At 39.0% G+C, this 24,197-nt stretch overlaps 1 protein-coding gene across 1 annotated transcript in view; it reads left to right on the top strand.

Annotated features, from left to right (window-relative positions):
- Nucleotides 1-24,197, top strand: part of SLC23A2 (solute carrier family 23 (ascorbic acid transporter), member 2) — a 44,648-nt gene that overhangs the window by 19,730 nt on the left and 721 nt on the right. The window contains exons 5-16 of the mRNA XM_010562869.1: nt 3,329-3,445; nt 4,676-4,833; nt 9,402-9,490; nt 10,984-11,054; nt 12,207-12,388; nt 15,338-15,458; nt 16,169-16,325; nt 18,459-18,606; nt 19,159-19,264; nt 22,313-22,442; nt 22,583-22,720; nt 23,870-23,965. Of these exons, the coding sequence (XP_010561171.1) occupies nt 3,329-3,445; nt 4,676-4,833; nt 9,402-9,490; nt 10,984-11,054; nt 12,207-12,388; nt 15,338-15,458; nt 16,169-16,325; nt 18,459-18,606; nt 19,159-19,264; nt 22,313-22,442; nt 22,583-22,720; nt 23,870-23,965 (1,513 nt within the window). The remainder of the gene's footprint in view (nt 1-3,328; nt 3,446-4,675; nt 4,834-9,401; nt 9,491-10,983; nt 11,055-12,206; nt 12,389-15,337; nt 15,459-16,168; nt 16,326-18,458; nt 18,607-19,158; nt 19,265-22,312; nt 22,443-22,582; nt 22,721-23,869; nt 23,966-24,197) is intronic.

The raw sequence follows: 24,197 nt of genomic DNA, 5'->3' as shown, positions 1-24,197 counted from the left end.
TGCTTTTTTTCATTTTTGTGTTGTCCTACCTTTGGCCAATTAAAAATAAATTTAAAAAAAAAATCAGTCTCTGATTGGTATCTCATTCAAAAAGGTGCAGTTCATTCCCAGCAGTTCCCTACAGCGTACTATGGCATACTTGACAAGCACCAGCACATAGTCAGTATGTTAAACCAGCAGGCACATGCTCGAGATATGAAAAGGTCAGTGACTACCCAGTGACTTATCAGCAGGATAGCCAGACCTCACCCTACTTCTCAAATTCCTCATTGTTCAGTCTTGGTCTCTTTTACGTTCGTTCCCTTTAGCCATTATCTGCTAAAGGTTTGATGAAGGTGAAAGCTTCCTCTTCCAAAGCAGAGTAAGTCTGGCTTTTGGAAGGAACGAAGAGTATCCTGGATTTTTTTTTTAATCCAACCACTTTGCTGTGTAGGACAGACATTGCTGTGACAATTGTGGCTTAAAGTTTGAAATTCTTTTGTTAGAAGACCTATAAACTTCACTTTCTAAAGGAGAGCTTAAATTGGTTAGCAGTTGTTGATCCGTGCCCAAAGAGAGCTTTCTACATGCCACGGACGAGTTGACTTGTTCCTAGGCCTGGTGCCTGCTGATCTTTTTTTGTTCTTTGCAGAGAAATGTAGGCATAAATGTAATCACAAATGAAAAGTTCTGAAAGGTCTAACAAACTTGCTGCATTTGCCATGGTCTTCCCAGTAGAAATAGGTCATTGTTTCTGGTTTCCTGCCCAAAGAAGAGGGGGAATACATAGAATAGCATAGAATGGCAGGTGGAACAGTTAAGGAATGTACTTGATGCAACCTCATCAGTCCTATTAGGAAAATTAGTGTTTGGCACTAAATGGAACAATTAGGTAGCTACTGGATGTTGGTCTGGCAAAGTTAGAAAATAGGCCAAAAGGTGGGTTTCCAAAAGGCAGGGGCCAAAACAGGTCACCAGTCTGCACAAATCACTTACTGGATTTTTAGAGAACCTGGTATCCTGCATGGGAACATCATGAACTTTGAAAATCCCATTTCTGTCTGTCCTTGGAAGGAGTAATGCAGGTTGCTCAGTACACAGTGGTAGGTGTTTCATCTTTTCAAACTGCAGTCAGGTGGGGAACTATCCAGTTTGTTCTCCCAAATCTGTGCTGCTATTTGGGTGGCTTCAGCAAGCCAACGCTGACGCGATTCATGAAGCAAACAGTTAATTTCTGCTGATACCTCTCTGTTCCTACCTCAGGAGCAGATTTTGTAACCATTCTGACTCTTCCTTCATGACCTCTGCCTCTCTGAAAGTGCATGATGACCTCTGAGTCAAAATGTTGAATAAACAGGCAGTATCACTGGTGAACAAAGTTCTCAGGTGGAGCGTATGTTGCAGTGAAGTAGAGGAGAGGTGAGGCAATCATACACATACATATATTTTTTGGTATATATATGTATGTGTTTGTATAGGCTCTGGGGAATGGTTTACAAAACTGCTTTATGACAACAGAAAGTATCACAGGAGCTCCTCTGGGCAAATCTTTGTTTTCCTGAGAAAGTTCTTAAAAGAAGCCTCTAGTGCTGACAAATTTCCTGCTCTTTGTCCATAACTACATTGGCTGTTGAGTCTTCCTTCTTCTACCTTTGTGGGTCAGCCACTTTGTGCCCTACCTTGGATCTGCGCGTAATTGCCTTGACATGAGGTTGTACACGTTTTTTCCTAAGTTCCAGTTAGAGACAAGATGTGTACAGGTTTACTGCTCTTCAGTGCTCTCCCTTCAGTATGAAGTGAAGTTCTAAAACTCAAGTTCCTGATTTTTTTAATTTGTTTTGTAGAGAATCAGGTCAGGAGAGCGGTCTTCTGTTTTTCAGTCAATGAAAAAATTGCATCAGTGCTGCAAATCAGCAAGATGAGTTGTGCAGTGAACAACTTCCCTTATTCCTCTGTTTAGGACCTGGACCTTATTTAAACTAACCCTGGTGAGCAGATTGCTCGGTGCTTAATGTTGTTTAAAAGAGTTTTCTGGAATTAGTGTTTCTATATTTTGCTTTTCCACTGTAATACCCTTGACCTTTCCATAGTGATGTGGTCATTTACACTCCCTGAATTTGAATTAACCCAGTGGCATTTGTTTTCCCAACAGAAATCTGAGGTAAGAGGGAAATACCATGGATCAGTTTGGCTTCCCTGACCTTGTAGATGATAAATCAAATGGAGATTATCTAAGCATAATCTGTGGATGTGTTGTGATTTTTGAAGAAGTAAAGACCATTTGAGGCAAGGTCACGAGTCTGGCAAAGTTCCCGGTCTTTGTGTAAGGCTACCTCACATGAGTTTGTTATGTTCTAGTGTGGATTAGGTCAGAACAGTAGTTATATAAGGTATTTTTTGGTTAGTTGAGCTGAAATGATAAAATCTGATACTTCCTCCTGCTTTTGTTGTTGGTATTTGGGCTTTGGAGCCTTGTATTTTTGTTCTCAGGAATTTCAAAACCAGACAGTTTGAACGAAACAATTCCACTTAGTTGTAAAGAAGAAATGATTGAGCTGAATCGTGTTTTAATGGAAAATCTTCAGGGATTTTGATGCGTGTATATGTGTGGTCATTTGTCTGTTAGCTCTCTGCAAATTAGGGCACATGGTAGGCCAGAATGTGGTCTTGCATAAATTCCTGTCGGTTTGGAGTAAGTCCCCTTGACTAATATAAATTGGCCATGGATGTATTCAGTTATAATGATTAGCATTTTTCTTGACTGCTTGAATGTGGGGTGGAAGCAAAAATAATAAATCTTGTGGCTAAAAAAGGTTAACCAAGACTGAAACTGAGTAAGAATTAAGCGGGGAAGCAATTACCTTAATAAGGAACTTTCTTGCCTCTGATTTTGGTCTCTTATGCAAGGATAGCCATTCTGCTTTGAAAATAGCCATTGTTGGCTCTTCCACTTACTTCTGATTCTTCCCTTTTTTTCTTCTTTGTTTTTTCGTTTTTCTTTTTTTTAAATAAACAGTTCTGTCATGATAATCCCATTTTTTGGGCACCTTTTGGCTGCCAGATTGGTTATATCATAAAAGAACAATTGTTGTCTTAGTATAAATAAGCAGGGAAGTTCAGTAGCTAACAGCTGGAGATGAGCTTGTCGTCAGAGGTAAAAGGCTTTAAAAATGTAACATATCAACGTTGCGTTGGGAGTATTATACCAGCCCTGGAGTATCTGGGAATTGCCTGATAATTCAAATTCAGCTTATTCATGTGTAACAGTAACCTACTGTTGTTGTTTGTGTCCTCCTCCACTTTTATTACCCTGCCTGCCTTTCTGCCCCCCCGCCCCCCATCAAAATAGAGCTCTTTGGCAGAGACACTGGACAGCAGTGGCAGTTTGGATGCACAGAGAACTGACATGATTTACACTATCGAAGATGTTCCTCCTTGGTATCTCTGCATATTTTTGGGGTTACAGGTATGTTTTAAAACAGCTATAATATTTTTCTGTGTAACTTTTAAAGCTCGTTTAGTATTTTCTGTGTAGTTCATTGCATTTGTGTATGTGATAATTTTATTCTTCCCATGCTCTCACATGTTTGAATAAAGTGTTAAGATAGTTTCTTCTGAAGTTGATCACAAAGATTACTGTGTTGATAATGATCTATATTACTGTTTGCTGGCATATGCATTTGTGAGATTCACTTCAATATTTAGTCTTCTAAGCTGCTGTTAGCAAATAAATGAGCAAATGCTAAGTGGCAAGTTTTAGAAAGTGACATCTGGCACCTCTGAAATTAAAGATGGGGAGAGATAATGGTTTAGTCCTGAAATATTGAATATTAAAGCTGCTACTGTAGTCATTTCAATTCTGCAAGTTTGATAGCCTCATCCTGGACCTGTAGGCTCGCTAGTAAGTGGGGCAGGCAAATTCTACACTCTTTGGAGTGAGAGTGTGTGCTTCCTGCAATGAGTAGGACTCTAGTGGTGAGCTGGACCCTACTACCAGCTCAGCCACTCATTTGTGTGAAGCTGAACAGCTCATTTCATCTGCTTTCTTTCTCAAATGGTAATAATATCTGTCCCACAGGAATGCTGAGAATTTGTTAATATCTGTAAAGTATGTTGAGATCTCCAAACAAATACATTCCAGAGCATCCTTTTTGTTTCTGCCTTTCCTCAAGGACAGGCGGTTCTGTAGGATTATATTTTTACTTGCATTGTTGAATATGGTGACTCTTATTTGTTTGTTTGCTTAATGTATTTGGATTGAAAAAGAATTAATGAGTACCTCGTTTCTGGTACTTGGGAATGAGCTTATTTGCATCCTAGTTTCTGTGTGCTCTTAAGTTCATTTGTAAGCTAATGGTTTTTCACATGGTTGAAAGTGAATGCAGTTATTTATCTGCTTTTCTGAGTTAGAAGCTGTTTTCAGCACAGTTTCCTAGATACCTCCTCATCAAGAACAGTAGCCATGTAGCTATTTAAATAACCTACTTTATCCTACAGAAATAGCGATCATTAGCAGCAGACTAGTGGTAGCTCGACATAGAGGGGAAATATTTGAAGAAGTGCTCAGGACTGGGAAGTGAGAACTTTGGTGGATAATTCAAAAGCAAAAATATCTGGTGAAAAAAAAAAGGTGGTCATAAATTTATTTACTTACTAGTATTGGCTGCAGTATTAACAAACCATTTTCTCTTTACAGCATTACTTAACATGTTTCAGTGGAACTATAGCAGTGCCCTTTTTGCTAGCTGATGCCATGTGTGTTGGATTTGACCAGTGGGCTACCAGCCAGTTGATTGGGACCATTTTCTTCTGCGTGGGCATCACTACATTATTACAAACAACTTTTGGGTGCAGGTGAGATTCAGGACTTGTTTGTAGTTGTTGAGATGGTGATAAGCCTAGATATCTGTTGGGATTTCCAGAATGCAGTCCAAGATCCAAGAGGTAGGTAGTCTATTTTCAAAGGATAAACGTGAAACGCAAGATAGCAGGTCAAATACAGGGCAGTTAGGGAAAGCTTTTGGAAAGCTGCTCCCAAAAAAAGGTGGATCTGAAATCAGAGAAGGCATTCCAAGGGTAAGAAAATACAGCAGGGACAAGGAGAGGGAAGGAGGAGGAGGGAAATCTACGAGGACAGAGAAGGTAGAAGTGTTTCTGGGGGAAAGGAGAAGTTCGTACACCTTGGTAAAGAGGAACTAATTTTGATATTTTTATTAGTCTCTTGAATGATACTATAATGATCAAGAATGATATTCTTGCCAATATTTAGGTGATTGTGATTAGTCCTGCAGCAAATTGTGTGCTTGTTCCCATAAAGGGCTTGTCAAATCAAAAGGTAGGGAAAAATTATGAGGGTAACTTTTTATTCTCTGAACTGACTGTCTTTGTTACCTTCCAATACAAACAAATAATTTTTTTTTATTTGTCAGTTGCTCTGAGTTGCAGGTAATGATCTTTTCTTGAACTGGGAAGAAACACATATGTCAGTGTAGCCTCATTGGGATGCCCGTACCTCTCCTTTGGTCTGCTCTCCTTAGGAGGATGCAAGAGACCAATTCAAGTGTTAGCAAATACTCGTAAAAATCTGGTGTTGGTATGAACAGGATGTTGTAAGTTTTATTAACATGAAGATGATGGTTTTTTTAAAATGTATGTTCTACAGTAAACACTGCAGAGAGGTGTTTGACATGTTTACTTAAACTTTTGTTGACACTGCCTGTGGGAACTGGGAATAGCTAAAACCTACAGTGTTATTACTTCATCTTGAATAAACCAAGAGTGATAAGTAAAACCAGAAGAAAAGTGCGTATTTTAAGAGTATGCCCTCATGTGGTTACTTGAATGATTCATGGGTCATTTAGTTCAATTTAAGAACAATGTGAGCTGAAATCGTGCATTCCAATAGAAAATGGACAAACACCCCCCACATTTTTAAAGATTTATCTAAGAAACAGAATCTTTGGGTGGAAAAGTTATCTCAATAGGGTGCAGAAGGCAAGCCTATGATGGATCACTTGCAGTTGTAGATCAGCTTTTCATCTAAAAATTTTCCAAATATTTCAGGTTTTCCAATGTAATCTTTAGTTGCTATTTTAGTTAGCTTTAGTTAGTCTTTTTTCCTTTGAAAAAAACCTTCCCTTTATTTTTTTACTATGTCTTACTCAACTTCTTAAATCGCTCCGTTGTTTTGGATGAAAAGTTCATTCTGATGAAAAAACAGCGTAATGAAAACTGTTGAAAGAGAAAATTTTCTTTCTCCAATGTATTTTCTTTTAGTCAAGGCTACCTGCAGTTAATAGTCATATTTTCTGCCTGATTGATTCTTCGTGCTCATAGGGTAGCTTGCCTTAGCTGTAGTCATAAATTTTCAAGTACCTCGTCTGAAAGGAGGCAGAGGAGCAGAGTTGTGCCCTTTGGTGTTTTGTACCTCTCTCTTAATGTGAGTGACGTATTTTTTTTCCCCATCTTCTATTTGTGCTTTATATAGGGAATGGAGGGATTATTGACCTAGGCAGGAACTGGAAGATAAGGTCTTTTATTGTTCGACTTTAAGTGTCTCCGCCCTGGATTTACTGAAGTTTAAAATATTCCAGTTTTGCAAAAAGTGCAGTTGTGGATGGAGATGAACTCAAAGGGGATCTTGGTTTTCCTGTACTTCTACCAGCATTGTTCTGTCTCAAGTTTATCAGAAAAAGCTTTTATGCTTCCTGAGACTTGTATCTCTTCACAGAACTAAAGTTTGTCATAATCTGGTTTTTTCCCCTAAGTAATCTTGGGCTCTTTCTCTTTATTACGTAGTATAGAGTGATTTGGGGCTCTTGCAGAAACCATTGTGGTCCCATCAGTTTGCAGTGCTCTGTTCCTTCTGTATAATCCCACCTCTGTTCTCCATGGTGGTTTGTTTTGGTTTTTTTTCCCCTTTTCGGTGGCTTCCACTTGCACTGTGAAGTACATGTTTATATATTGAAGAGGCAATTGTGTTTGGGTCTTAAAATAAATGAACTTGTATTTAAGGAGAAAATTTCTGCGGTTGAATGTTTTATAACTATTTAACATGTGATTCTGGTTTTATGTAAGGGTGGGAATGGAGTATAGCAGCAATGTTCTCTAAATGAGATTTTAAAGTATTTATTGGCAAGTTTGTCAACTGCAAAGTATTTCAGCAAATAAAGCCACTATGGTTTCAAAAGGTCAAATTCCATGGTTTAAAGGTCCTTAAAGATGGATTTAGCTCAATTATGTGGCAGAGTTGTGGTCAATTTGGTACCCATACTAATTTTAGGAATTCAGGCTATTTATTAGATTATGTAATATGCCAAAAGATTTGGCAAGGATTCAGAGTAATTAGTATGACTGAGACAATCAAATACAGCTTTAACATACTTAAACATTTTAGGTTTGTTACCGTGCCCATCGCTACATTGTCTAAAGCGTTCTTACATCTGTGTGACATGTTAAGATAAAGAAGACATTTCCAGGTGACTTAAACTGCATAAAAAGCTCTGTCTTCACAAGGGCTGGTGCCAAAATTGAGCAACTTCGCAATTTAGATGTGAAATTAAAATGATATCCTAATCATAAGCTGATGGTACTTTACCCAGGTAGTAGTGAATGCCTGGCTTAGCAATGGGAAAGCTATTTTGTAAGTCATGTTCCAAACTGCAGCTGTCTCTTCAGAAAGAGACTGGTCTTGGTTGGCTGATTTTGACTAAGAAGTTTTAAATTCAAATTTTTTTAAAAAGACTTTTTATTTCTGCTTAGAAAGAAAAAAAGGCAATATTTTGAGCCTACTGGCCCTTTTGGTAAATATTCCAAGTTAACTGTCTCATCTAAAGGTTGAGTGGATAGCTAAGTGAGACCTGCTAAGATGTTATTAGTCAATATGTACGCAGGGTATTTTATGTGATACAAAACTCACAATCTGGGCCTGAGTCTTAGTACAACTGACTTCATCACTGGAGAATGTGTTTGCAATGTATGTTTACAAAATCATTACAGGGAGGACAGAGTACTGTGTAGGTGGGATAGAGAAGTAACAGCTTGTTACAGGTATTGCATATTTTGCCATGGGCACCAGCTTGCTCAGTGTCCTTAATGAACCTTGAAAAATAAGGTGAATCATTCACTGGTAGCTACCGACCATTTCTTCACCAAAGATAAAGCTTTGACTTTTGCTTGAAGAAACTTAGAAGCGAATTGCACGCCAGTCAGGTGTGCTCAGATGGCTGGTGTATTTTATGAAGTTTGACTTCCTAATGTAGTTTTCAACATTTGTGGTAAGTGGGTCAGTTTTTTAGATTGCTCATGACCCAAACTCCTTTCCAATGGTAGTTCAACTGTTCTAACTTCCTGCCTGTGAACTTTACAACTACTGTTAGCAACATGCTTCTGGTTTGATCTTTTTCGTGTTAAACGTGTATAGGATTCTTTCCTCCACAGATTTTTTTTTTTTTCTTTTTTCCTGTCTTTGTGCCTTTTCTGATCTTCATCTGAATCTGCTAGAGTTAGTGCTTTTTCCTTTATTGGTGTTTGCACTGGCATCGAGGCACTTCATTGCAGCTGTAAAACAGCCATAAACACGGTGCAGTAACTAGAGCCGCATGAGCAGTTAAGTGTTCCACGTGTTACAGTTTGAGATCTGCTATTAAAGAGAATCTTATTACAATCCATTAATGATGGTATTTATAGAATAGTTCAAAGTGCATCTTCGCTGTAGTTAAGTAACATTTGGATATTTGTGATGTTATGCAAGCTATGGTTGATTCAGTAAATACGTAGTTGGTGCTGGTAGATGCTTTTTAGATCTTAAACCTTTTGGGAAGTGTAAATGCCAATGCTAAGAATGTCCTCTTGAAATTCTTGCAGCGTTTCTGTTTATTGCTGGTAGCCACCTGGAACATCTAATCAGCTCTTATCAACCTAATAGTTATTTACACATACACTTAAAGATGAATGTATAAATGGCTGTACTTCAAGTCATGCAGGGGGAGGGTACTGAGTATGCAGACTGCATACTGGTCTATCAGAGAGCTTTTTTAATGTGGCAGGACGGTAAAAGCTGCATGTTCAGCAGTCTGGCTGGTACTTACATCAGAATGTGCATCTGTATCCCTGTTGCACTGCTGAGTCAAAACCTTAAATCAATATTTGGTACCTGTGTGTTGGTATCTGGTAATTATCTGTTATAGGCGTTGTATTAATAACTTCATGCATGCAGTGTCTTCTGTTAGGTCTTTGGTTTGTGAAGTCTTAGTATTTCTATGGCTGTTCTTTTTAATAATAAATTCTCATATTTCACATTTTTAATAACCCCCAATAAAGGATGGTTTTGAGGATGAGTAACCACCTAACTGCAATTGATATCCTGACACGGTACCGTAACACCGAGAAATGTCAGCATCTCTTCTTTCCCTTTCCACCAGGTTACCCTTGTTTCAAGCGAGTGCTTTTGCATTCTTAGCACCTGCTAGAGCAATACTCTCCCTGGAGAAATGGAAATGTAATAATACAGGTAATTGTCATTTATGCTTGTTCAGGTTTAAGTGACAAATGACCCAGATCACGTATAGTGCAACTGCCAAACCTTTTGATATGGAAATGCAGTAATGAGCAGTGAATATGAAAAATTCTCTCCTTTTTACAATGTTAAAGCTTTGTGCCTTGGAAAAAGATTCCTAAAAATGCCCTTGTGGAATTCTGTTTCTGGCGCTTTTTTAAATATAAAAAATGTTGACAAAAGAAATCTTAGCAGTAGCATAAAACAATTCTTTTGTTAACAATGTAGAGAAAGGCAGAAGGATTCCGTAAATGTTCCTTTCCAGTATTTGGAAATAGTGAGTCCAATCGAACCCTTTTAAGTTGAGTAGTAGGAAGTTTGAGCAATGTTCAGCATCACCTCAAGACCAGTATTTTGACCTGTTTAATTCATACCTGAGAGGTTTTGCAGAGCAAGCTTTGACAATATTTAGCTGTTCATATTAACTTTTTCTTTGCTAATGCCATCATCCTGAAAGGTTTTGAATTTATTTAGAGTGAAGATGTGCAGTAAAACTGTTTGGGTAGGGGGCTTTTGCTTAGGTTAGAAAACTGAAGTGGAAACGGCTCTGGCGGTTTTTAATGGGGTGTGGTTATTCAGTAATAAGGCTGTGGGCAGTGCAAGGCAGCAGTATAGAGAAGCAGGCTGCTTGCTTCTAATTAAAGTTCTTCCTGGGGGTCCTTGATTCTCTAATAATTTATATTATTCATGTGTTTATACATCTCTCTTGATTCACTTACGACCATCTAATTAGTTTTCCTGATGTTTTTTCTGTAGAAAACTTAGCTTTGAGCATTCACATTTTCTCACTGGGGGAGTCAGATTTAGCTCCTGAGAAACAGCACATGGGTTTCAGTGCCCAAGTTTTAAAGGCAAACTGTGGTGTGCTTTAGTAGTGCTAACTGTGTTGGATATTCCTGTGCACCAAAATGTGCAGGTATTCTAATACACACCTTGCCGAAAGAAAATACTGTCTGATAACCTTTGATGGCAAAGCAATTTTTTTCCACTAATTCGGCTTTTCAAAAAGAGACTTTGCTGCATCTTGCTCTTGAACCTTTTAACCTTCAAAAAGGGTCACATGGGGTTGTTATCACGGGTCAATTCATCATTCAGCGAATGACCTAAATTGGTGAACAACAAACGTTGGAGTACTTGATTCCTAGGGTGCAGTTGAGTAATTCTCCATTCGTCCGTTTACTGGAGTGGGAAGAGAATCCCTAATTGACCTTTGTTTCTGAAAGTTATGGTTTTTTTCCACTTTGGTGTACAGTAGATAGAATTAGTGGTTAGCTCTTGGGGAATGTAAGCATGCTATTACTTGATTTGTAGCATTGCAGAACTTTATTCTGTGTAAATCAAGGCTTGTTTGTCAGACACAGCTTGAGGAGAGATTTATTTTTTATTAAATAATGCTAAAATGGCTGAGGAATAAATACCTGTGTTTTTTCTTTTCTTCCTGTTGTAAGATATAACAGTTACAAACGGAACAACAGAACTGCTTCACACTGAGCACATCTGGTATCCCAGAATACGAGAGGTAATGTAGGAGTAGCCTTTAGCTGTTGATCTGTCTGATTCCAGTTAAGTTTCTCACCTAACCATCTGTGTGTTCTCATCTTTAAGTTGGTAATTTCTTCTTTCACTGCAATTTTCATTTGTATATATCCCTTTACTCATTTCATGGAAGTCTTCCATCTTTTCAACTTGTTCATTGCTGGACAGCAAATACAAGGAGTTAGTTACCACATTCCAAAAGATGCACAGTAAAATGCACAAGCAAGATGAATACTCTTCTTATAACACTTTGTGATTTGTGCTCACTGCTAGCAGTTCAGCTGCTACCAGACCACTTGCCTGCTGTCACTGTGTTCAGTAGGCTGTCCCGTGGAAGGTAAATACGCAGTTAGCAAATCTGGTTCCTCCCTAGGTGTCTTAAGTTGGAGACTATTCTAATAAGACGTTGATTCTGCCAAGAGACTTGCTGAAATATATCAAACTCCTTCTCCACTCGCAGCATTGCAGTCTGAACTTCGTCATGCTCTGCAGAGCCCAGGATGAGGGTTGTGCCCAGGCATCACACTAGAGTGGTAGATAGCGTAGTCCAAATTAAGGCGTGTGTCATGGAATTTATCTCCCATCCCGTTGCTTTGGGCTGCAAACTTTTTCTTAATTAAAAACAACCCCTCTCTCTTCCCCATGTTCAAACCATAGCTACATCCTGCCAAGAGCCCTGCAGCCAAGAGGGCTGACAGTCTCCTGAGACCACAACGCTGCTCTATACCAGCTTCTAAGGAGCACTTGTGAACAATGCAGCATACACTCTGCCCCTAGGAGCTAGGAGCATCACCTCCGTGGCGCCAGCAACCCTTGCCGGTTCGATCTGAGAGCTTAAAGGTTAGCCTGGAACCCAGGTCTCCTGTCTGACAGTGTGATGTGCTATCCACACAACTACCAGACTGGCCCACTGGTCTGTTGTGTAATAGTTTTGTGGAGAAAACCATAAGTGTTATGCTTAAGCAATAAGTCACTTAAACATAATGAGCTGTTTTATGACGAAAAATTTGCTGAGTTCTTCTGTGTCACTGAATTCTTTTAACTGCAGTTTGTAATCCAGAGCAGAAAAAGAAATGTTTTGGGTTTGCTTGTAAGATTTGACTGAACTGTCTCTTTCCCGTTCTTGTGTGTTCAGATCCAAGGTGCTATTATCATGTCCTCCTTGATAGAAGTGGTGATCGGTTTGCTTGGCCTTCCCGGCGCCCTGTTGCGATACATTGGACCTCTGACCATCACGCCAACTGTTGCTCTCATCGGCCTCTCCGGTTTCCAAGCTGCTGGAGAAAGAGCAGGCAAACACTGGGGTATCGCGATGTTGTAAGTACTCCTGGGTGTTCTTGGCTTAGGCTGGGGGTCCCAGTTGGTAAGTCATCGTGCAGGAATTTTGGAGTGCCTGGGAAAAGCCAGAGTCTGCTTGGCTGCCAACGGTAGCATTGCAGTGCTCCCAGCATGGAGAAATACCGTGTGCAGGAATGCGAGTGGGTCTGGGTAGGGTCAGCTGGCAATTTGGGAACAAGGACAGCAGCAACTCAAGGAGGCAGGAAAGGATAACAGCTGGAAGTGAGGTGTGGAGAACAGAGAATTTTATAAAACAATAGTTGGTCTGGGAGCCATTGGCTGGGTCTAATTCAGTGCTATAGAAAAGATAATTTAGCAAAACATTTAGCAAAACAGAGATTAGTGGACAATTTTTATTTCTATTTTTATGATGCTATTGTGTATGTTTCTTGTTCTGCAATAGCAAGCAAATACCATTGGTAGTAGTGGTCCATTTGTCATTATTACTGGTTTGCTTACCTATAGCCAAGAGAAATTTGTGTGACAACAGAGAGCATGTGTATTTCCATGAATGCCATAAGATGAATGCCATTTCCTTGAGACATAAATAGGCAGATTTCTGTTTAGTAGACAAAAAGGCCTTTAGAGTGAAGTTCAGGGCATGATGTGTGTGCTTCCGTAGGTATAGATGCCAGGGAAATTAAAGAATTGAGATTAGTGGTTTGAAAGGGAATAACAGAAAAATGAGATGAAGACAAAAGCTTCCTGTGAGATACTGTGGATAACCAGCCAAATAAGGACGGAAACCACGTTTTAGGGAGAAGGAAATTGGCTGAAGCAGTTGCTATAGTCAATGTATAGTGACCAACTTTGTGCTGGCTCTGGAAGCGGAAGGAATGACTTGATGAGATCAGATTCTGATCTGACTAATCTGTTTGCACAGTACTTTGAACATGTAAAGTATTCCATAAGTGCAGCTTATGATTAAAAGGGCTGTTTAATTCTCTTTTATCTTGGATGTTAGCATCATGAATATTTTTGTAATTCTATTATGTTAAGCAGCTGACCCAAAGGAACATTTTATTTTCCTGTAAAACAAATTCTATGCAAGTTGGGACTAACGTTAAATCAATCAAGCAGACCGTTGGTGAGTTGGACATGGAAACGTGTAATTGAAGTTGACATTTTGCAGATGGAAAAAAATAAATCAATTTAGGAATGGGATTTAAATATTACCCAGTCAATAAGTATTTCTGGCTTCTGCCACGCAAAAATGTGCACTAGATTGTTGAAAATAACTCCATAGCCATCTAGAGCCACTCAAAAGTAACTTGATCTCTACAAGATGTGGCACTTGAAATTGTCTTTACTGTTCTGATGAGATAAAAATACTGTGTTGCTATCTAGCATAGCAGAATAATACCTGTGTAACAGCTATTATCCTCGCTTAGCTACAGTTGCTATTTGACAAGATTTTCAGTTTCCCAAACAGTTTTCTGACCTCACTTGTTCTGTGTTTGCCAAGCTGAAATAATTTAATCCATAAAACACATCACATCGTGATCTGTAAAAAGGGAAATTATTCCTGAATTAGTCTTTCCCTGTATATCTGGTGAACAAAATTGTTTCTCTGGGCATTTAAAGATTTGGTAATATTTTACAGAATTATTTACAGAATGGCAGTAAGCTCCCCTGCTGTGTAGCCAATATAATATTATTTACAATAATATAATATTGTTACATTATTTACAACTCTCTACTAAATAAATCAAAATACAAAGCCACCCGTCCTCAGGGCTAGCGTGGCAGGATAGCTGCTCTTAGGGAGTGGAGCCCATCTTTCCATAATAGACTTTGGGAGAGATGCCAAAATGTTCCCTGAATGCAAGGAAAAGGTGCCTTTATCATTCTGCTCTAGTCAGGGGTAAAGGCTGTAAATGACACCCTTCTTGTGCAAAGCTCTTTGTTCCTGGAGATTGAGGGAGAATAAAGCTCTGTTTTGTTTCTTACAGACTGAAACTGATCTTGGACAGAAGAAGGAGGGAGGCTTAAAATCTGCCCTTTTTTTTTTTTAAGTCAGCTGATAAAAACATAATCTCAAATTTCAGAAAAGCTTTGCTTCTTCAGACAGCTTGACTCTTTGTGTAGCCTTTTTACAGCAAAACTGGTTTTGGCTATTTCAGAATTGAGCAACGTGCCCTGGCTTTTTATATTTTTCATTGCAGTGGATACTTACTTTAGCTGTAGACTTGAATTAATTTTTAATATATATAGAGGAGCTTAGCAGTTTTGACAAGGTGGGGAAATAATATGCATAATATTTGAGGCATCTAAAAACTGTAATAAACTGGGTTACTGGTGAACTGCAGTTCAATGGAGTCTTGGGGTCTGGGGCTCTATTCTACTTGATTTAGAGCTGTTTAGTGAAAGATGCATGTCCAAAAAAAATTGGGTTTTTTTAAGAATTGAAGAAAGAATTCCCCTTGACAGAAATTTTTCAAGTGCTTTGGAGTTTTGTGCAAATTTTGAAATGTAAAAATTATTGTATACTGGCCTCCAGTTTTCCTGTTTCTTCCCATTTGCTAGCAGCGACCTTTGTGCTTCATATGCAGAGCAGACCTTGGACACAGAGAGAGAGAGAGAATTTCAGTCAAAAAGAAGCAGCGCAGCATAGCTCTTTGCTAATGGCTGCTTAGCTCTGAAGATCTTTCTTTAGTCTGATTCATTTTCCTGGTTTCATTTACCTGTTTGCTGCTGGCTTTTTTTGCAGCACTTTAGAATACAAATATGTTGCTTTGGCTTTTGTGGAATAATAATTTATTTAAAAGATATTCTCTTATGATGCCTTATCTTGTGCTAAATTTAAAATGTACATTTATATTTTGTGTCTGAAGAGCCTGAAGAGGTTTTTGCTGAGAAGGATTTTTAACGTATTGGTGCTAATGACATGTCTCTCTTGTCCCACCCTCCTCCTCTTTTTTCTCCCAGGACTATTTTCCTAGTATTGTTGTTTTCTCAGTATGCCAGAAATGTCAAATTTCCCTTACCCATTTACAAATCCAAGAAAGGATGGACAGCATACAGGCTGCAGCTTTTCAAGATGTTCCCTGTAAGTAGTTGAATTTGTTCTTCAGTTGGCAAAAAAAACCCCTAATTTGTGTTTTGGAATTTTTTTCTTGGTTTTGATCTTTCTTAATAATGCAGTAGATCACAAAGGTGAGATAAAAGCTTGAATGGGCTTATGGGAAGCTTAACTAAATGGCTTATTTGCCACAGGAAATAGTCTCATATTGTAGTTTTGCCAGATCCCATTCTGGCATCCGTCTCTGATGAAGAGTCATTGGAGTGATGAAGATCATGGAGGGGAGGGAAGGGGGTAGAGAAGAAGGTATGTTTATGCATGCAGTGAAAGCCTAAACTGAGCTCTCCAAAAAGGGATGGCGAGATCATTATCTTCGAGTTTTATGAAAGCAATACTCCATTCCCCCATGTGAAAGACTTCCTTTTATTTCTCTGGTGAAGTTGAGACTAATTCACTAGTTTGTTTAAGTGCCCATTTGGAGACTTTCCCATTTGTTAGGGTAGAGAAGAGGCTTGCTCTAATTCTAAAGATTTTGGAACAGCACCTTCCTTAGGGGCTGGGGGGAAACACCTGACAGATCTATTACAGGCTTTACTGCTTGTTCAGACTTAAAATTTCACTCAAGGTCACACTCAAGTATGCGTGTAATAGGTATTCTGTGCAGGAACTGTTTGCTGTTGATGAACAGTGCCAATGATAGTTTACTTTAAACAGCTTTTTTTCCTCCTCTTTCACAGATTATTTTAGCTATTTTGGTGTCATGGTTGCTTTGCTTCATCTTCACTGTCACAGACGTCTTTCCCCCTGACAGTTCGAAGTACGGCTTCTACGCTCGCACAGACGCCCGACGAGGAGTGCTGTTGGTAGCTCCGTGGTTCAAGGTTCCTTATCCTTGTAAGTATGTTTGGGTTTAAGGGCTGTTTTTCTAATAATGTGCCCATGAGTATAATTTCTGTTGTTTTCGGAAACATTGCTGTTTTTCTCTCGGTACTATATTCTGATGCAATTCAGCATGCACTGATCTAAAGACGTCGTAGGTGGGGATGATGGTTTTCTTCTTGTTTTCCTCTTTAATTTGATACCTTGAGGACTCACCCAAGAAAGACTGAGTTTCTGAGACTTGAATTAGTAGAAGGCACTTGCCGGGCTTATCTAGGTAACTCTTGACTTCTAATAACATAGTGTGACTGTATATATAACATGGATTTTCAGGGAATAGTTGATTTATCTGTACTTGTTGATACTGTGGTCAGCTGCTGTTAATGTTATACAGTAATAAGGTTGGGTTATTACAACTCCTGTAGAGCAACTGAAGTCATTGATTGTCATTGGCTAAAGAATCAGTAGCACGTGGAGTTTTTTCCAGCTTAATGCACTTCCCTGCCCCAAACACACCCATTCTTGAATTAGCACAACTATTAACAACTACACAAAAATGTCCTGACTTGCAGGAGCGGCATTGGAATCAGGCCGATGGGCAAGTCAGAGAATGCCAGTCAATGCTTATCAAAGGACAAAAAAGTATTTACGAGAGAACATGAAACGCTTTCACGTCGTGTTGGCTGTTTGTATTCTTTTGCTGGCCACCTCTAAGTTTAAAGCTGTTAAAGGCTGTTTCTTATGGTATGAGATGGAGTTGCACAACTGGTTCACCCTTGTGCTGCTCAGAAATTAATGGGGTAATAATAGAATAATATTCCACTACAACAGAATAATAGAAATTGTTAGGAATACCACTATGTTGTAATGAGGCAGCTTCATTGTGGTTTTCCATATGCTTTGGTTCTGATTAGTACTTAAAAGAAACCACTTCTAAAGCAGTACTTGCAAGATGTATAATAGAAGCTTTTGGGAAAGAAGAGGAGGAAAACTTCTGCACCCTGATTAGACCTCTCTTATTTGTGAAGCCTTGTTCATTCACGTTTGTGTGACTTAAAGTTCCTTTTGTTGCAAGAGGCTCATCTATTTCAAAGAGATAAAAGCATCAAGGCAATTGCTGTGGAAAACCTGCCAAGCTTTTCTACAGGCTTAAATTAATCTTATTTTCTTTTCTACAAAAATTTGGAATTGGAAGGTGTTTGTGCAGTGATCGTAGCTGGTTGTTGGCCATTCTCTTCGGTAGACTAAACTTGTAACCAAAGACTGAGTTTTTAGAGCAATAATAATTAAGTAGCATTCGCCTGACTGATCAGGATTGTTTTTTCACAAGCAGTAGTTCAAATTCCTTCCTTCTGAACAGGAGGAATTTTTTTGGTGGAGTTTAGGGGTTTTTGGTTTTTTTCCAAGCATGATCAAAGCAGTTGGTCAGGCAGTTTTTCCTTTGCTCCTTTCATCTACTTGAACTTGCCAGACTGTGTTACCATGAAGGGAGTTTGTTGATTCCATTAAAGATGAATAAATCATGTGGCCAGTGGGACTAGAGCAGTGATCGTTCCCCTGTACTGGGCGCTGGTGAGGCCGCACCTCGAGTCCTGTGTTCAGTTTTGGGCCCCTCACTACAGAAAAGACATGGAGGTGCTGGAGTGTGTCCAGAGAAGGGCAACCAAGCTGGTGAGGGGCCTGGAGCACAAGTCTTACGAGGAGCGGGTGAGGGGACTGGGGTGGTTTAGTCTGGAGAAGAGGAGGCTGAGGGGAGACCTGATCGCTCCTACAACTACCTGAAAGGAGGCTGTAGTGAGGTGGGTGCTGGTCCCTTCTACCAAGTAACTAGTGATAGGACGAGAGGAGATGGCCTCAAGTTGCACCAGGGGAGGTTTAGGTTGGATATTATGAAAAATTTCTTTACTGAAAGGGTTGTCAGGCATTGGAACAGGCTGCCCAGGGAGGTATTCAAAAGACGTGTAGATGTGGTGCTTAGGGACGTGGTTTAGTGGTGGGCTTGGCAGTGCTAGGTTAACAGTTGGACTTGATGATCTTAAAGGTCTTTTCCAAGCTAAACGATTCTATGATTCTATGAAATTGCTGTATGTTTTGATATCTAAATTGCTTTCTGTGGCACAAGAGATCACGTTTTTCTTTTCTTCACAGTTCAGTGGGGACTGCCAACAATTTCAGCCGCTGGAGTAATAGGAATGCTTAGCGCGGTTGTTGCTAGCATTATTGAATCAATAGGAGATTACTATGCCTGTGCCAGGTTGTCTTGTGCTCCTCCTCCACCTATTCATGCAATAAACAGGTACGTCAAAAAAAAGAAATATTTTTCAGTGTCTTAAGCTACTTTTTTTTTTACTTTTTTTTTTTTTCCCCTTGGAATAAGACAGGAATGTGCTCTGAGATTAAATGTTACAATTTGGTCAAACACAAGGGGCAAGGAAGTACAAGATGCAACTGTCCTGTTGAATTATTTTGTTGCAAATGTAGCATTGGAAACCTCTGTGGAAGTTATTAGTACGGTTTCTGTAGGGACACAACTCTAAGCAGTTCTAGAATTGGAGTAGCTTGTCAAATTCACCTGACATGCAATTTTAGAAATAAGGAGCAGCTCTAAGTCTCACTTGAATTATTTTGTAATTTTCTGAGTTTAAGAACGTGGGTATCTAAGACGTAGAAAACAGAACTCAAGTAGGTTTTCCAGTTGTGTTGGAGCTTGAAATGTGAATTATAATAATAATTCATGTGGGACAGATGCCTTAACAGGCCCGCACGTAGCATGCAGTTATAAAGCACCACCTGAAGTGAAGTCTACGCTAGTACAAGTTTGACCTTTTTTTTTTTTTTTTTTTTACAGAGGGATTTTTATTGAGGGTCTTTCCTGTGTTCTGGATGGAGTATTTGGGACAGGGAATGGATCCACCTCTTCCAGCCCTAACATTGGTGTCCTGGGCATCACAAAGGTATGTGATTTACCTTGATTACTCAGTGCCTTGAGTACTTTTATCGCCTCTGGTAGATGGCTTACGCCATTTTCATGTTTCACAGCATGATCCTCTTCCAAGAAACCATACTACTTAGTACTTTGTGCAGACAAACTTTAGACAGCATTCTGAATTTACCTAACATGTCTGTACCAGCCATTGTCTAATGGAAATGCATTCTAGATAAGGACCTCAAAAATCTTATTTTTATTCGGAGTAAAGGGCAGTTAGAAAACCCACATAAAGCAGATTATGCTAAATAAGCTACCCCTTTGAAAACCAAGAAGGCATTCCAGGGCTCTAGGGTGTTTTGAGTTGAGGCATAAGCACTGTAAACTGTATAGAAATAGATAACTCTTTTGGATGTCTTGGCTCTGAAAGCATCGGTAGAGAACTGACTATTTTTAATGTCTCACTTGAACACACCATGAAATGCAACTTGAGGTCCTTGGGTCCTATCTACGTCTGTACTAGGACATTACGCTGACACAGCTAGAACAGGAGCTGCAGTCAAGGTAACTTCAAAGTTAAATGTACCCTAAATATTTGTTTCCATCATAGGTTTCTAAGGCACTGAGCATGCTTAAGGGATTACATATTTTTGGGGGTGTTACTCAGCAAAATATTTAAGCACTTGAGGAATTCCTTTGTTACCATGCTGAAGTGGATGTGTGCTTGAATGCCTTGCTTAACTGGGAGACCTTGGACTGCAGATAGATTTGCTTGATATTGTTAATTTAACCTTGTTAAGAAATATCAACAAAATTGGTAAGAGTAGTTTATGTTGTAAATACGTACATCTTGTTGCATATTTCACTTGGAAGCCACAAATCTACTTCATGCATACAAGATAGTAAATGTATGCTCTCCACTTACAATAACTCATCCCTCTGACATAATCCAATATAGATGATGAATTTTATCTTCAGCCATCTTTTTTTCCTGCACAAAGGATGATTCTGTTCGGTTTTAGGGTGGAATATAAATACTAATAGCACCATCTGCTGTCTGTACAAGTCTTCCATTCAGTTGCTGATGGAAATCTCCTAGAAGAAATTTTGGTTAGAAAAATCCTTAAAGAAAGGTTTATTCTGTTATGCTGCCTTTCTGTTGTTACTTCATAGAGCTTGATATGAATGAACAGCATTTTTTTTATTAACGGTCCACAAAAATGAGTTTTGCTTTGAAACAGTGAAGAAGGATGTTAAACTGGCAGCTGTTAGAGGGAACAGAGTAAACTACAGTTAGGTCTGTTCAGAGCGCATGGGGGAGGAGTGAATATGCCTTATCCAGAATGGCACAGCTGGATGGCTGTGCTCCAGTGTTTTGTCTTGTTTTCCTGTCTGCATACTCATTCCTAAAAAACCTAATAGTTTTGCAACTTCAATATATATCAAAATAGATTTTTGGCATGTAGATACTCTGCTGTTGATTTGGGAGAGGAATTCTTTAGCACTTATGAGCAAAGACTACGTAGTCCTGGTGATCCTGTTTTACCAGTGCAACATTTGAAAAGGCGTTTACCTCCCTTGAAATTAGTATATGATTATGCTTAGAATTTAAATTTGAGACTGCAACTGGAAGCAAGTACTGCAAACTCTTTGAGCTAGTCTGTGAGTGAGTTTTATTTGATGAGAGGAGAATCAAAATCTGATTAGTTGGGGCAAAAGTATAGGCACCTTATGCCATAATGTTGATGATTAAATGGATACTGCAGTAAGGTACTAGATACCATATCACGCACTCCAGAATAATCACATAAAGTGTGTGTACGAGTGCCTGGGAATAAATATGTAGTTTGAGCTAAATACTGACCAGGATGCTTTTAGTAGCTTTCAAAGGGAGCTTAATTTGTTTGCCTTGTAGTGATTGAGCATTTGCATAAATAAATGTCACTGTTGTGTGGATTTTTTAAAGAATCTGCCTGTTTCGTGCAGGAAGATAATTTTAGAGCAAGATAACAGGAGGTCCTAAGGAAATAAATATCTTTATAAAAAGTAGAGAAAGGTGCAAGCTAACTTCAGTTGTTATTCTAGTGAACACCCTAATTTACTGGTGTAGCTTGTTTGTAGGTGAACACATCTGACCTGACAGTTAAGCAGTGAAGAATGTGGGGGAAAGAAGTACTTTTACCCTAAACGTGCCTACTGTATCTTCTTTTTCCTCATTTCACTCCTTTAGCTCAGTCACACATGGTTAAGAAATTAGTGTCTACTTCTCTTTGAAGCTTAACACCCTCTAACAGGAGACCTACAAAGGGCTTTGCTAGAAACCACCTTACCAGCGTAGCAGGGGGGGAGGTTTGTCCCTGGTGCACCTCTTAGGCACGTATAACACTATTAAGATATCAACCACTTAGGTTTACCAACTTCCACTACAATATAGTGCCAGAGAAAAACTGCCCAAAGTTTGAATGCTTAAAATAAAAGTGGGAAGGAAGTGCAGGCACTTGGTTTCAGTGTTAGCGTGGCCATGATTTGCATATGAAGCGAATTCAGCTCTGATCTCAGAGGGATGTTATAAAGTCAGTTGATAATCTCTGTCTAGAAAGCCTGCATCTCCTTCTTCAAGTGAACTGCATGATAGGTAACTAATACGTATATTCTTGTGTAAAAGGGCAGCAACACATGGATTTTATTTTATTTTTCTGTTTGCATTACAGTTGATCCATTTGCCATCTCTCCTAGTTATGGTCTATTTGTTTTCTTTATTGTAGATGAGACTGCACCACATTTCATGGTTATTGTGGCTGTAGCAGTTACAGATGGTTTTAAAGATGACTTAATGTTAACGAAAACAAAATCAAACAAAATTATGTTAGAGTTGGAGCGCAGCCATGTTACAGCTGAGCCCTCCAAGACATTTGTAAAGGCTCTGCAGCCTGTGTGTTAACACCACAAAAAATATACATGGAAGCTTGAAAAGAAGTTTTAAATGCAAAAGAGAATAATAAAATAAAATGCAAGGTGTGAAGTTGGACTAAGCATGGACTTTTTCCAGTGTCCTTTCCTTTTTGTTCTCCGGCAGGTTGGAAGCCGCAGGGTTATTCAGTATGGGGCAGCCTTCATGCTCTTGCTTGGGATGGTTGGCAAGTTCAGTGCTCTCTTTGCATCACTGCCTGACCCCGTGCTTGGTGCCCTCTTCTGCACTCTCTTTGGTAACGTATGGTTTTTTTGCTCCTCTTCGTGTACTGTGTGGCTATATCTTTTTACTCTAGTGCTGTTAATATGTATGTTGCTGTCTGTTTTTGAAGAAAAAGGCTCTATACAAGCTGAGACTTGCTTTATTTTTATTTAGGGATGATTACAGCTGTGGGTCTGTCTAACCTCCAGTTCATAGATTTAAATTCTTCTCGTAACCTGTTTGTGCTTGGATTTTCCATTTTCTTTGGACTTGTCCTTCCAAGCTATCTCAAACAAAATCCACTGGTCACAGGTATGTGTTTCTGCTCATTTACATGAAGCATACTTTACCTTGTACCCATATGCAAAGTACATACAAGTACAAAGTAATGTAAAGGGTAAATAACGGAAAAAACAAAGTATTATGGAGACAATAAAAGCTATAGATAGCGAGGCAGGTATGTTCAGAGGAGAATTAATTTTGATGCTGAGACCTGAATTGCATGTTTCAGTGGGATACATTTGAAGTTGTCCTGCTTTCTCTGGGTACCATTGTAGAGCAATGGAAGGAGGTCATTGCCAGCTGGACTGGAAGAAAGACTAACAGGGTAAATCTGAGTTGTAAATGATGTTAAAAGAGCAAGGGGAAATACCAAGGTAGAGCTTGGAAGCTAGGAATTTGGGGGGGGGGTTGAAATTTTTTGTCGGTGCGGACTTGTGCTCTGAATCCGAATTTTAATGAACTCAGTTTCAGACTGTTAGCCAAATTATAGTTTCGGTGAATTCATAGAGTAGGCTCTCTATTTTAATACTACCTTCTCAATAGTGGTCATGACAGTGTATGTCATCAAAGGAAGACTCTCTACAGGAATACTTGATTATTTTATTTTTATTTTTTTTAAAGGAAAGATTAATTAACTTTTTATAGCCATCGCTTCAGAACCAGATTTAAGAGCATATCTAACCTACTTTAAGTTGTTCAGAAAAGTAGATAATTCAGGCAGAGCTAGGTGATGATATATTAGTACAATGTCTGCCTGTGAATTGGTGCTATGAAGTCTTGCCCATTTAAAAAGTAAAGGTTTATAAAAGGAATTATTTCGGTCCACATGATTTTACATTATGAACATTTCTCCTTTTCCATTTTGTGGTTCCTATTTAGTTTAAATTAAGCAGTTTTGTCTGCAGTAGAGACTAAAATGGCATTTCATGACATTTTTATAAGCAACTGAAAGTTCATGGCATTATGTTTTGGGAAAGAAGGGATCCCCATGGTGGACTCCATTAGTTGAAAGTTCTTCTGCATCTATTCCCACGTGGTTTTAAGAGTCCTATTTGAGCAAATTCCTCAGTGAACTTGGTAGCAAGTTTTCCTGGTTGAGCTGTGTGTCAATCAGTAGGATGTGCGTATGTATGATAAAAATTCAAATTCTAAATACTTTCTTTTTTCCTGTTCTTCTAGGAATAGCGGGCATTGATCAAGTATTAAACGTCCTTCTCACTACAGCCATGTTTGTCGGTGGCTGCGTTGCATTTATTTTGGATAATACCATTCCAGGTCAGTGTGTGAACTTGTTGTTTTATCTGAAATAACAACTGCCTTTCTGAATGAAGATAGCACAGCGTTTCATGGAGGCAGGGGGAAGAGATTACTGCTTTTGTTGTTGACTTCTTTAACACCTGGAGCAGACTGCTTAACACCTGCGTGCCTTGGTTTCCTTGAGAATGCTTTGAATCTTTCAGGTTAAGGTGTCCATCTTTTTAAACATACAAAACAGCTGATAAAAATC

The sequence above is a fragment of the Haliaeetus leucocephalus genome, unplaced genomic scaffold (genome assembly GCF_000737465.1).
Source record: "Haliaeetus leucocephalus isolate CR32 unplaced genomic scaffold, Haliaeetus_leucocephalus-4.0 Scaffold162, whole genome shotgun sequence".
Classification (NCBI taxonomy): Eukaryota; Metazoa; Chordata; class Aves; order Accipitriformes; family Accipitridae; genus Haliaeetus; species Haliaeetus leucocephalus.
Note: the sequence above shows the minus strand (reverse complement) of the source record. Positions and strands in the feature narration are given on the sequence as shown.